Source organism: Heptranchias perlo, chromosome 36, assembly GCF_035084215.1.
Source record: "Heptranchias perlo isolate sHepPer1 chromosome 36, sHepPer1.hap1, whole genome shotgun sequence".
NCBI lineage: Eukaryota > Metazoa > Chordata > Chondrichthyes > Hexanchiformes > Hexanchidae > Heptranchias > Heptranchias perlo.
In genome coordinates this window covers 14,234,901-14,248,672 of record NC_090360.1, presented here as the reverse complement: position 1 = coordinate 14,248,672, position 13,772 = coordinate 14,234,901, and the positions used below count along the sequence as shown (strand labels likewise).

General features: G+C 41.6%; 1 protein-coding gene across 2 annotated transcripts in view; it reads left to right on the top strand.

Annotated features, from left to right (window-relative positions):
• Positions 1-1,009: 1,009 nt before the first annotated feature.
• The window catches only part of mtg1 (mitochondrial ribosome-associated GTPase 1), a 35,638-nt gene continuing 22,875 nt past the window's right edge, over positions 1,010-13,772 (top strand). The window contains exons 1-7 of one of the 2 annotated variants that reach the window (XM_067972596.1): positions 1,010-1,399; positions 4,044-4,110; positions 5,598-5,700; positions 7,152-7,238; positions 8,764-8,820; positions 9,930-10,020; positions 12,867-12,928. In XM_067972596.1, coding sequence (XP_067828697.1) covers positions 1,300-1,399; positions 4,044-4,110; positions 5,598-5,700; positions 7,152-7,238; positions 8,764-8,820; positions 9,930-10,020; positions 12,867-12,928 — 567 coding nt within the window. In that variant the 5' untranslated portion in view covers positions 1,010-1,299. The remainder of the gene's footprint in view (positions 1,400-4,043; positions 4,111-5,597; positions 5,701-7,151; positions 7,239-8,763; positions 8,821-9,929; positions 10,021-12,866; positions 12,929-13,772) is intronic. The other variant, XM_067972595.1, reaches the window with a different exon arrangement.

Sequence of the window (13,772 nt, the reverse complement as noted above, 5' to 3'; positions counted from 1 at the left end):
TTCAAATAGTGCCATAGGATCTTATACTGAGAGGGTAGGTACAGACTTGGTTTAATGTCTCATCTGAACGATGACACCTCTGACAGTGCAGCACTTACATGTCAGATTATGTGCTCAAATCTCTGGAGTGCGACTTGAACCCACAACCTTCTGACTCCGAGGTGAGAGTGCAGCCACTGAGCCTAAACAGGCATGTTCTTCTAACCATCTTAATAAGTAAGTCAGTTCCTACCCTTGGCAAAATTATGTTTACATATGGATAGCCTGATTTACATCTGATACAAGTACCATGAAGTTCTGTTGTAAATCTGGTGAGTAATGTTAAGAATATAATGATCTTAGATGCATCAGCTAAGATTCTCAGTGAGACATTAATGAACATTATAAAGGAGAATATTAGATCTCAACCCAGAATTGTAGACTCAGGCCAGTTTAGGAATTGGCAAAAGATGGCAACCAACTACAATACTTAAAAAAAAGTAATTAATTTTTTTAAAAATCTAGCAATTTCATTACAAAAATCTTGCCCAATAAAGCAAGTGAGACAAGATTTGTCTCCCTTTTGTAAAGTCATCGTACACTTTTTTCATATGGGTACTTACAAACAAACAATCACTGACAAATTCTATATATAAGCAGTAAATTTCCCTTTGCATTGCTCGCAATCAGTTGATGAATATAAAGATTTTTTTTTTATGTACAAGATGACAGCAGGGTTGAGACTTCAGTAATTCAATCTACAGATCCACCTAGTGGCCTGAATGTGCAATTTACATTGTGACAGTTTACATAGCAAAATCGAATGGGAAATGCAGGCACAAAAGCGTGACCAAAAATCAAGACAAGGCAAGATTTTTAATAATATGTAGATAAAAATAATACATGAAAGGTTTATGCAGGGTTTTAATCCAGCCCCTGAATTTTGCTACCACTCTCGCAGTCAGCATCTGGCTGAAGAAGCTTCCCTCTCACATGTTGCATAACTGACCAGATGTTTACACGTTCGCGTTGTCCGTGCGCTTTTGAGAGGTCAGGGTGATTTGGAGACAGTCCCTGCTTCGCTGTCAGTCAGTCAGAGGGGACCGTGTGATCTCCCGGGCAACGGCAGCCGGCCCGCTGCTGCTCGCGCTTTATACCGTGAGTGAACCGGCCCCGGCCCCGGCCCCGGGTTAGTGGAGCGAGAAACAAGCCGCCCGCCCGCTCGCTCGCTGAGGAAGAGAGGGCCCGGCCTCGGCCGTCGAGTGACAGCGAGCCGACGCAGGAGGAGACCGGTTGGGGCCCAGCCTCAGTTTGAAGCCGATGAGCTGCCGAACGGCACAGGCCGCCCTCCGGGTCCGGCAGAGTTTCGACTTTGGGAACCGCGATGTGGCCAAATGGTTCCCCGGACACATGGCGAAAGGTGCGGGATTGGGGGGCTAAATAAACAGCGGGCGGGCGGGCGGGTGGGGGAGGCCTGATTCCCTCTAACTCTCCCAGCCCTGACACTAATGGTCAGTGAGGACTCATTAAGCTGCAGCTGGTTTAGAATATCACTCAGTCACTGGGTTTAACAAACGTGTTCTGCTTTAAGTCCGAATTGGTGGTAATAACTAACCGCTTTTATTTCCAGACCCTCAAGGACATTGCTGTTAAAAAATAACAGGCGTGCAATGTGCTCACTCCCATCAGGGGCCGATCTAATGTTTAATTCACAATATACAGGTACCATACATATTATTCGTACTAATTAAAGCTCCATATCTTTCAATGGGATTGCAAGGTTTCAGCCCTAACTTCTTAGTTTGAACTAAATTTGAATATCGACCCAGAAAATGTCACTATATAAGTGACTATCTGTATCTGTGATTTGTTTTGCTGTAACTCCCTCTGAAAAATAAACACCGCATTAATGCATTCAAATGACGTTTGTCTCTATCACTTGTAACATTTAATCACTGTTAACAGTGTTGCTGTTAACCCGATAGCGATAGTCAAAGCTTTTAAATGCAGAAGTTAAACTGGAGCCAAGATCTGCTAAGTAACTGTCACTCATCATGATTTAAAAATGCCACTTACAGTATTTGGCATGTACTGTCAGTTTAAAAGAAAAATGAATATCCACATATGTTTAAACGGGTTTGCAAATTGTTGGTCCTATTGTTTTCCTCTATGTTGACAGCTTTGAAATAGTTTTAACTGATAGTTGTGGTCAGTAAAGATTAATTTATACAGGAATGTCAGACTCGAGTCCAAAGCCAACAAATAAGATTGTCATTTCATTATCATTGTGTGACAGTCACTCAGGATTTAAAAATGTGATGCACAGCATTTTGATTTATGTTATAAGTTTGTAGGGAAAAAAATAAACACAGCTTCACACCTGTAAATGGGTGCACAAGCTATGTCACAATTATATATCCCGTGTTAACAGCTGTGGAGTCTCTTTGCTTGACGCCTTCAGCACCTCCCCAGTCCACAAAAATTACAACAGCTGCAATGCTCTGTAATTACAGGCTTCCTCACATGGGAAGCAGCTAAAGAACCCTATCTAAACAAGTCAGTGTTTCATTTGTTCACTGGGTGTGGGAGACTGCAGCCCTTGTTTGATTATTTGGAGGGGCTGCTCCTCAAGTTCTGGCTGCACTTCAGTCCCACGCTCCTGATCTTTAGCTGCCCAGTGAGGAGGGGGGCGGGCAGGTCGGCGGACGTCCTCGTGGGCCTGCTCCTGGGCCTGTCCAAGGTGGCCATCCACAGGTCCAGGTTGGCCGTGGCCTGTGGGGGCGGTCGCTCAGACTGTCTGCCTCTCTTCCGTGGAATTCTCCGTGCCCGGGTGGCCCTGGAGATGGAGCACGCGGAACGCTTAAGGCTTTCCGCGACTGGTGGGCACCGCAGGGGCTGGAGTGCATCCTGGACAAGGATAATAAAATTTTAATTTGACACTTGGTTTTGGTTTTTCTTTTGGATTTTGCACTTAAACACACCCTAAACCCCCCCCCTTCTTATAAAAGAGGGGCCTAAAATCAAAAAATCAGAACCCTATCTGTGAAACATTGCATCCAACTCACCTATCATTTTGAATGTGTCTAAGGTTCTGTAACAGTGCTTAAGCCGTGCGATGTGCGGTCAATCCGATCTGTTTAAAACTAAAAGGCGACGAGCAGCTTGCATATTGCTAGTATGGATCTCCACTGCCAAAAAGTTGATAAATTATCCTCATAAACCAAGTGAAAACTGGACAGGGAGCAAGAAAATAAGAGCTTGCAAGCCATCGGAGCAGGCTTAAGGGGCCAGATGGCCTACTCCTGCTCCTATTTCTTATGTTCTTATGATCCATGTCAGCCATTCTTGTGGTCTCTATGAGTGAGTATGTTGTCTTGTGCCCAGTTGTGGGGACCTTTGTGCTGTGTACTCAACCCACTAGTTGTTGGGTCAAAACTGCCAAACGCACTGCACATTGGATCTTGACAGGATTAACAGAGGAGGCTTTCCTCCACCAGCCTGGGCTAGATTGAAGTTCAGATCTCAAGAGGTGATGTTGCTTGAATTGCTTTCTTGTAACATTTTACTCAGCCTTTAATAAGGCATTCAAAGTCAAAAATATAAAATCTGTTGGGGATTTCCATTTCTGTTTTCCTTTTGATGTGTTATTTCACATTTCCCCCCTCTTCCCGTCTTCTGCCATGTAACTTATCTTGTCTGAAAGGGCTGCCTTGCTCACCTCTGCCAATGCTGGTCTGACTGGCTTCCAGATGGTGTTTGAGAGCAGCTGAGGTCACCTACTCTTCTATTTTACCTCTTTGTGGCGGGGAGTGGGGGGAAATGAGTTTCCATGAGGTTTTTTCGTCTCTTCTGCTGAAGTTATGAAGGACAAGCAGGATAACCACCGTGGAAATTCAGACCCATGCATCAAAGAAGTGCTTTTCTTGACAATGTAACCGTGTTTGGGAATCATGGGCGCACATTTAGATTTATTTTGCTGATAGTGGGGATACAGGTAGATTCTTTTTACTTTACAGAACTACAGTCCGTAACCTGAAACCTGTTTCTGTTGTATTTTACTCTAGGACTTAAAAAGATGCAAGCAAGTCTGAAAAAAGTGGATTGTATTATTGAAGTTCATGATGCCAGGATATCCTTTATGATTGTATTCTTTTCAACAATTTACCCCAAAATCTACTTAGCTATTTAAGCATCTGGAAAATTAGACATTGGAGTTAAAAATGGCAGTGCGCTTAACTAACACTTGAAAGTAATATGCAGAGTTAATCAATTATCTAGTTAATCCACACAAAATGTTTCATATACTATTTAAACCCTTCTTTGGCCCAATTTATTTAGCCTATTATCGGCACCATGGTAAAATTGGAATGATGGGGAGCAAGTTCAGTAGGGCTTCACTCCTGGTGTGGAGCCTCGCTAGACAAGCTCAGATCGGAGAATTAGGTCTTATAGTGTTATAGCGCAATGTCCAATCTGCACCACCATCTAGGAAGCTGTGCACTGGGGATATAGAGCCTCACTAAATATCCCCCAATGTGTGGTCATGTTTGCAATGCATCTTCACTTTCTTTGATCTCTCTCTCTTGTGCACATGCTTTCTCTCACTCTCTCTCTCTAGGTAGTGTGTGCCACACAGATTCAAAGTTTTATTGAAAAGAAAGACTTGCATTTATATAGTGCCTTATCACAGAAGTATCATTGACTTATTTTGAAGTTCTCTGCCTGTTGTTATGTAGGCCACTGTGACAGCCATTTTGTGCACAGCAAGATCCCACAGATAGTGAGAGGAATGATCAGGTTGTTTTAGTTGAGGAAGGAATGTTGTCCAAAACACCGAAAAGTCCCTGGCTCCTCTTTTTCACTATTAGTGCCACAGGATCTTTAATATCCACCTAAACAGGCCTGATCCAAAGTGCAGCACTCCCTCAATACAGCCTAGAAAATGTGTTCAGTTCCAGAAGTGGGGCTTGAACCCATGACCACCTGACCCAGGGATGAGAGTGCTACTAACTCAGCCAAGCTGATACTGCTTGCACAAAAACATTTCATATTGGCTTTTACCAATTCTCTCCCTGCCACCCCCCTCCTCTCCTGAAGACATTGGTTCTTTACCAGGTAGAGTTCCACAGGTGCCCTCTTGTACCTCACCCAAGTGGCTGTTGTGGGAGTGTCTTGATGATGTTAACAGGCTATTCAGCCATCGACATTCCTAACGCAATCCTGGCTGCGATCAGTTTACTCGACATAAGCCATGGATCGAACCTAGGTCCTTCCCTGGTCTGTATGACAATTTAAATATGAAAAATTTCCCCCACCGCATGTTAGAAACCAGTGATTGGGATAATCCACTGTCACCAGAGAGTCAATTTGAATGGATTACTATTGGAACACCAATTTTACAAAAAAAAAGTGGCCACCCTCAACTGTACTATAGGCTGGCTCTCAAACAAAAGGGAACACCATAACCAGCTGATTGCCATGGTGATGGATAATTTGCTCTCTGTAGAAGAAGGGGTTAATACAGTTCTTTGTGACTTTGCTTTAATTAAAACTTCAGCCCCATCACGGCTATAAAACTTATTTATATATACAACAATCCTTGACTATCAATATTACATTCCTTTGTCTGGGCGTAACCCTGTGTTTCAGGAGACCTTGAGTGTCAGACCACATCTACTGGTACTGAACAAAATGGATGTAGCTGATCTAACAAATAAACAGGTCCGTACTATAACAAGGTAGTAAGTATAGTCTGCTGATAGGATCATCCTGTGATAACTAAAATGATCCTTTATCCAGCCATTGCTATTTATCATTGTTGAATGAATGTGCGAGAGGTTGAATACGAGTTCATGCTTATAAATGGCCACATGGTGACTTTTCCACGCTCGGTCGTAGGGAGATGCCAAGTGCAGGCCAATCACTTCCCCGTAGGGCAAAAACATTGGATAGTTAGTCCCATGCAGGTTGTTCTAATATATCTCTTGGCATCATATAGTGAAGGTGTATATAAAGTTTTACTGTGATAGACCAGAGACAGAACTCCAGCTCATTCTCGTGACTGTGAATGATGTGGGGAGACTTTAAAAGGGAAAGAGGAGGAAATGAGAAAAAGCTTACAAAACTGCACATGTATTGAGCCTGATTAGCAGTAATGAATTTTGTACGTGCTTCATTGACCCACCTCGAGCTACAGGTTTGCATTCAGTGGCAGAAGTGTTTATCCAGCAGTTTAGGATTGGTAAACCTTGCATAACATTTAACCAATAATCTCTTCATGCATTTGGAATGAATTTATGAGCTGCACTGTAACTGCATTCTATTTCCCCGTTTTTCCATATGACACTTGTATTTCTAATTGGGAAAAATGTCAGAGCAGTTCATGGTGACTCACCTCTGATTTTCCCTTCCCGCCAAGGAGAGGCCCACAGCTGTGATGACGACATTGACCTACTGAGATTGGAAAGTTGCCATGTGTGCGTCACCCCAACCCATGCCACTCTGAGGCAGTGCCCTAACTGTGCCACCTTACTATTTCTAATTGAGCTACAAGAAGCTATCCACAGCACAGCAGATTACATAGAGAATACCGAACGGCAGTGCATTACACAGCGCTTAGCTAATCATACGGCTCCTAATCTGCAGTTTTGCAGCTGGACCACGAGTTTGAATTTACTAAATGCAATGTAGTTTTATTAATGTAATGTGGAAATTCATAATCTTTAGTTTTGTAATCATGCTGTTGTTTAGTAGAATCTCATGGACAATGGAATTTATGACAAACAGCTTCATGGATATTTTGGATGATGAGTTATACAAATATTTGCTCTTCTTGTATTATATAACAATTATAAAGCTATTTTCTTCTGGTCACAATATCAAATGCAATTTATAGAATGGGAACTAAGTCCTCCTTCCTGAAAGGATTATAAATAAAAGTCCCTGAGTCCACAGCAGAACACCACCCATGATGTGAGAACTGTATTTGGTGGTCTTAGTTCTGTGAAGCATTGGATTGGGAATTGGAGAATAAAAATTAGCATTTGATTGAAGCCAGCTGTAAATATGAACACATATTTGCGATGTGATGAATCAATTTAACACAGTTTTCTTTAATACAGTATTCTTTAATACATCTTGCCAAAAAGAGATCATTCTCTGTTATTGTTTAGAGAGTCCTGAGGCAGTTGGAACAACAAGGAATCCAAAATGTCCTCTTCACAGACTGCCTACGGGAGAGGGATGTGCATGTAAAGAAAGTGAGTTCTTAGCCTGCGTTTGAATTTATTTGAAAGGGTGGGCAGGGCTGGAAAATCTGCCGGGGAACCATTCCACTGGCTCCCTAAAGGTCAGTCCCACCTCCAGCGTTTTCCCCTGGAAGTGATGGTGGCCATTAAGGATAGCCACCCAAATACGGGCGTTTTCAAAGTGACAGTAATGATGACAGCCACTGTTGCTCTGGTGGACAGTCATTCAACAATGATTACCCTCCGGAACCCTGCTTCATTTAAAAACGTAACCCTCTTCAGCTGCCCTGGAGACAGCCACACCCACTCCCCCTTCCCCATCTTCAAGATGAACTACCTGTTACAGCCAGGAATCCTGCTGGGAGCTCACCATGTCGGCCAATGTCAGCACCAGAAGAAACGGGCAACTGGATGTCTCATCCCACTGCAGATATGGCAGGATTCCACCAAAGTGGAAAATCTCGGCTACTGAGACTAACTTTTCATATATACTCTGGTGGCACTTTTAGCTGCAGATCCCAAATGCACCTCAAATTTCATAGTGAAAGATACAAGATTTCTTGTCAGTTTAATTGGTTCGTTCAATAAAGAAAACAGATTCTCTTTTACCACTGTTGCCTGATTTTAGAGCAGTGCAGGTGGACAACATGGAGTTATACTGTCTGCTTACACTATTCACTGGTCGGAAAACCATAACACTGTCCATAGATATTACAGTGTATGCACAATTCTAGTCACCAATGTTTCTCTGCTGGTGAAATTTCTACTATTAAAAAAGAGCTGATAGGAAAGTTACAGTGGTTACAAACTTCAAGATTATCTAGTGGCTTGCCTGTTCCTTTTTAAACTTTAAAAGTTGGCGTCGTACTGGTTGAAATAGCCTGGTACAAAGCTAGGGGAATGCAATGCTATTTCCTTGAGGCAGTCTCACACCTGTGCCCAAATGGTAAACATATGCTGCCTCGACTGAAGCTATACTGCGTTTCTCACTTTGCAGTAACACAGAACGTGCAATGTGACTGCATTTGAATTACCAAATCATTGCAGGCAAACACAGACTGAGGGCTAGTACAGATAATTACCCTAAGAGCTGATGCCAGGATTAGTTTATTAGAACCTATAAATGACTTTGCCAAAAACAAAAACCACTGAGTAGATTTTATATATTATGCAAAATAGCAGAACCACGAGGGAGTGTTATATTTGTATCAGCTATAGGAAAATAGTTGTCCGCTATTCCTATACTGAGTCACTGTCCATACAGAATAGTTTCAGACTGCCGGACTCAAAGACCATTACTTTATTAGGAATAGAGTTGATAGGTAGCAGCAACAGGAATACTTCGCCCAAAACCCATGCACGTGCCTGAGTATGTTTTTGTGAGCCACATTTGAAACATCTGTGTAACTCCCTTTGATGTTTAACAGGGCAGCAGAAAGAGTGTTGTTTTTCAGAATTAGAAGTAATTTCCATAAGATGCATTACCTTTTTAGGTTTTCGTCTTACTCATTAATTGCTGCTTTTGGATTTTTGGCAGATCGTTCCTGCTGTTACAGACCTCATTCAGAAAAGTGACCGGTATCATAGAACAGAGGTAAGGAGCTCGAGTAGTTACTGTTTATAATAAGCATTCAAAGAGGCTTAATACCAGAACTTGCAGCTCGCGTGCATACCGCATTCCAGTATAATCTCATACTCACGTGCAAGCTATATGTAAACCACATGATTCTGAATCACTTAGATTACAGACGGCAGTATTGTGTGTGTATGTGTTCAGGAAGTCATCAGGGGAATGCATGAGTATTGGGAGGACTGCGTAACGTATCATGTGAGATGCTTCCTAATGACTAAGTTTGTAAGAATTTAGTTCACATATGATTGGTTCACAACAGCCACTGTTTGGACCAATACATACGTTTTGCAGCAGTGTGAAGACTGATCGTTAAAGTTCAAAACTAAACTGTACAAATCCTATCCAGAAGAATCAATTAAAATATTCTTTGCATGAAGTTTAGTGAATCTAGTTCCCAAATTGCCGCTTTCAATGTCATTTGCTAATTATGTAGCAAGTTAATTGTAATTCCTCACATACCTTGTCTCTTTGCAGCAATCTAGACAAATCATCTGTGAATGAATGCAATTTCTAATCACATATTAAGCAAATGGATTTTGCCCCTAATTTGACCATGGCTTGTAGTAATCAAAATTTGAGATGACTGTCAGTTTCCTGTGTATAGATATTAAAATACATAGACTTTCTTAGGATTAGAATTGTGACCAAATCTCCCTGTTCATCACACTGATCTCATATATTGCTTGTAGATTGATGAGTATCTGGGGGGAGTGAGTTACAAGGTTGCTATTCAATGGAGAGATTCTGATATGAGTTCATATTAAAGCAGGACATAAGTTTAAATTAGTGAGAAATATAACATATTAGGAAGAGTGATAAATCTTTGGAAAACTTTGTTATTCAGGGCACTGGAGACAAAATCATTAGAGACATTCAGAATGAGGCCAAATGCTATAATAGAAGCGTTAGAGTACTAGAGGGAGTGGCTTTTTGTCGTGGTGGATTTCTGTATAACTCTGGCGAGTTTAAGTTACATTGGTAGAATATGTAGAACATACAAGCATTTAGAATTAGGGCACTCTCGGTCATTTAGATCTGCTGGTATTGTCATTTATCTTGTTTCCCTGCAGAACTTGGAGTACTGCTTGATGGTAATCGGTGTGCCAAACGTTGGGAAGTCGTCCCTCATTAATGCCTTGCGAAGAATGTATTTAAAGAAAGGTGTGGTATATTTATTCAAGCTTCTTACTTGGACATAAAACTATCTGAATATGTGGGGAAATTGCTGTTGACAACAGTATTAATGGAAGCTGCTGTCTCTGATATACGCACATGAAATTACAGTCCTGCTTTTTAAATTTCTTTTATAAACTGTTAAATTATTTTTAAGAACTCATCACAGAATTAAGTGAACAATGAGGGTGAGAGTTGCTGAGGCTAAGTTAGGACACGGTGGCTGATTCCAGGATGATATGGGTTAAAGACCTGGAGCCACACGGCACAGGGTAAAGTCCACACTCCAGTGAGGAACTGCACTCACAAGGACCGTGGGTTAGAGAATTAGGGCTACAGTATCTTTGACTCAAACTCCCTTTGCGTATGGCTCCCCTGCTGGGAGCATAGAACTTGCCCTATAATTCCACAGTTGGCCTCAGAAATGCAGCAAAAATGATGGCCTCACCGTGGAGGTTAGCCATCTCATGGTGAATTTTATTTTTAAAAAATTATTGAACGATTCTTTTTATAAATACAATTCCTCTCTGTCCGCTTCCTTGGAGCTTCCTTGTGTGAATCACTATCCTCAGCAGATAACATGGGTAGTGTTGGCCCAGGAATTTACCCATACCACTCTGAAATCAGCCTTTATGTGAATGGGGTGACTGTTCTCTCGTGTTCCATCTACCTGGCCCTCTGTTTAACGCCTCCGACAGAAGCATGCTGACTTTCCAGCATGCAGCTTCCCCTCATCACTGAGTGGGACCTTGTGCCCAGACTTCCAATAATGCTGCTATCTAACCAACCACTAGGAATTGTTCGAATGGTCTGAACTGTCTGGCTCTGATTTTTGTCTTAACTCTCTCCCTATGGGAAAGCACCTGGTCGCTTTGCACAGCTCCCTCTCCTCTCCCCCGAAGACATGGGTGAAGTTAGAAGCAGCCTGTGTGGAGAATTGTGTCTTTCGTTATTTACATTCTCATAATGCACACTGTTGCCTCTACTTTCGCAGGCAGCAGAGTTGCTCACCACTGGGTAAGTGTTTAGACCATAAGAGATAGGAGCAGGAGTAGGCCATTCGGCCCCTCGAGCCTACTCCACCATTCAATGAGATCATGGCTGATCTTCTACCTCAACTCCACTTTCCCGCCTTTTCCCCATATCTTTTGACCCCCTTGCTGATCAAAAATTTGTCTAACTCAGCCTTGAATGTATTCAATGACTCAGCCTCCACAACTTTTTGGGGTAAAGAATTCCAAAGATTCACGACCCTCCTCATTTCCGTCTTAAACGGGCGACCCCTTATTCTGAGACTATGCCCCCTAGTTTTAGATTCCCCCATGAGGGGTAACGTCCTCTCAGCATCTACGCTATCGAGTCCCCTCAGAATCTTATATGTTTCAATAAGATCTCCTCTCATTCTTCTAAACTCCAATGAGTATAGACCCAACCTGTTCAATCTTTCCTCATAAGACAATCCTTTCATACCTGGAATCAACCGAGTGAACCTTCTCTGAACTGCCTCCAATGCAAGTACGTCCTTCCTTAAATAAGGGCACCAGAACTGTACGTAGTACTCCAGGTGTGGTCTCATCAGCACCCTGTATGGTTGTAGCATGACTTCCCTGCTTTTATACTCCATCCCCCTAGAAATAAAGACCAATATTGCGTTTGCCTTCCGGATTACCTGCTGCACCTGTACGTTGACTTTTTGTGTTTCATGTACGAGAACACCCAGATCCCTCTGTACCACAGCATTTTGTAGTATTTCTCCATTCAAATAATATTTTGCTTTTTTATTTTTCCTCCCAAAGTGGATGACTTCACATTTTCCCACATTATATTCCATCTGCCAAATTTTTGCCCATTCGCTTAACCTGTCAATATCCCTTTGCAGACACTTTGTGTCCTCATCGGCTTTTCCACCTATCTTTGTATCATCAGCAAATTTGGCCACAACACACTCTGTTCCTTCATCCAAGTCATTGATATGTATTGTAAATAGTTGAGGCCCCAGCACTGAGCCCTGCGGCACCCCACTAGTTACAGATTGCCATTTTGAAAATGACCCTTTTAATCCCGACTCTTTGTTTTCTGTTAGTTAGCCAATCCTCTATCCATGCCAGTATATTACCCCCAACACCATGAGCTCTTATCTTGTGCAGTAATCTTTTGTGTGGCACCTTATCGAATGCCTTTTGGAAATCCAAATATATTGCATCCATTGGTTCCCCTTTATCCACCATGCCCGTTACTTCCTCAAAGAACTCTAATAAATTTGTCAGACACGATTTCCCCTTCATAAAACCATGTTGACTCTCCTTGATTGTATTATGAGTCTCCAAATGTCCTGCTACTACTTCCTTAATAATGGATTCTAGCATTTTCCCAATGACAGATGTTAGGCTAACTGGTCTATAGTTACCTGCTTTCTGTCTCACTCCCTTCTTGAATAGGGGTGTTACGTTTGCGGTTTTCCAATCCGCCGGTTTTTAAAGTTTTCCCAATCTACGGGCTTAGCAGTAATCTTTGCCATGTTGTATGCTTTTGCTTTTAACCTGATACCATCCTTGACTTCCTTAGTTAGCCATGGTTGGTTCACCCTTTTTGTGAAGTCTTTCCTCCTCACAGGAATATATTTTTGTTGCGAGTCATAAAATATCTTTTTAAATGTTTGCCACTGCTTATCCACCATTATTCAATCTAATCTGTTTACCTAGTCCACTTTAGCCAATTCCACCCTCATTCCTTTATAATTGCCCTTATTAAGTTTAATACAGTAGTTTCAGACCCAAGATCCTCACTCTCAAACTGGATGTGAAATTCTCTCATGTTTTTCATTTTTTTTTAAGGCAAAGCCTCCAGGGTCGGTGGGGAACCAGGAATTACCAGAGCCGTCCTCACAAAGATTCAGGTAAATCTAAATGAAACATTGAAAATAATTTTACTTGCAGCTGATATTCTTGAGGCTTCCTTTCCACATATGTGGAGGATATTTGATGAGGCGATATTACTTCCAGTCCACAAATACACTGGCCTGATAACTGGAGTAGTGAGTGAGTTATGGTCAATGCCACAAGTAGGAATATAAATCATATTGTGAATGCCTGTCATCTACAATGCATTGTGTGAGTAATTAAAACTAAATAGGTAAGTTACTTTTAAACATTCATTTTAAATACTATTGATAGTATATTGCATGTGAACTTCCTGAAGTACAAAAAATGTTTGATGGAGATGATGTCATGTGGGGTATAATCCTTTCTCTAGAGGCTGAATTCTTTCTATCTCTCTCTACTAAGAGAGTAGACAATTAATATTGCCACCATGGATTTACAAATGAAGAAACTGTTTCCCCCACCCGTAGACGGATGCTGTGTGGCCACCAGGTTGGTTGCAGATTGAACTCACCATATATAATAATATGAAATAAAGTACTATTGTCAGCACTCGGTGTTACCAGTGGTATGTAAATTGAATGGCCCCTGCATCTAAAACTCGTTCTCAAAAAAAAAATCAATAATTCTTTACGTTATTTGTTTAAACTACACTTTCATCTCTGATCTGTTAAATGTTGATGTTTTAGTTTACAATAACACTTTGGAGATTTTTTTCCCTACTACAGTTTATGAAGTGATTATGGATGGCCTGCTGTATTTTGGACACTGGTTTATCCTATTTCATTTGAGATGTGTAATGTTATAATCTCAGTATTTCCGTAAAAAACACCCACTTTACAGTCCAGTTCTATTTTCGTA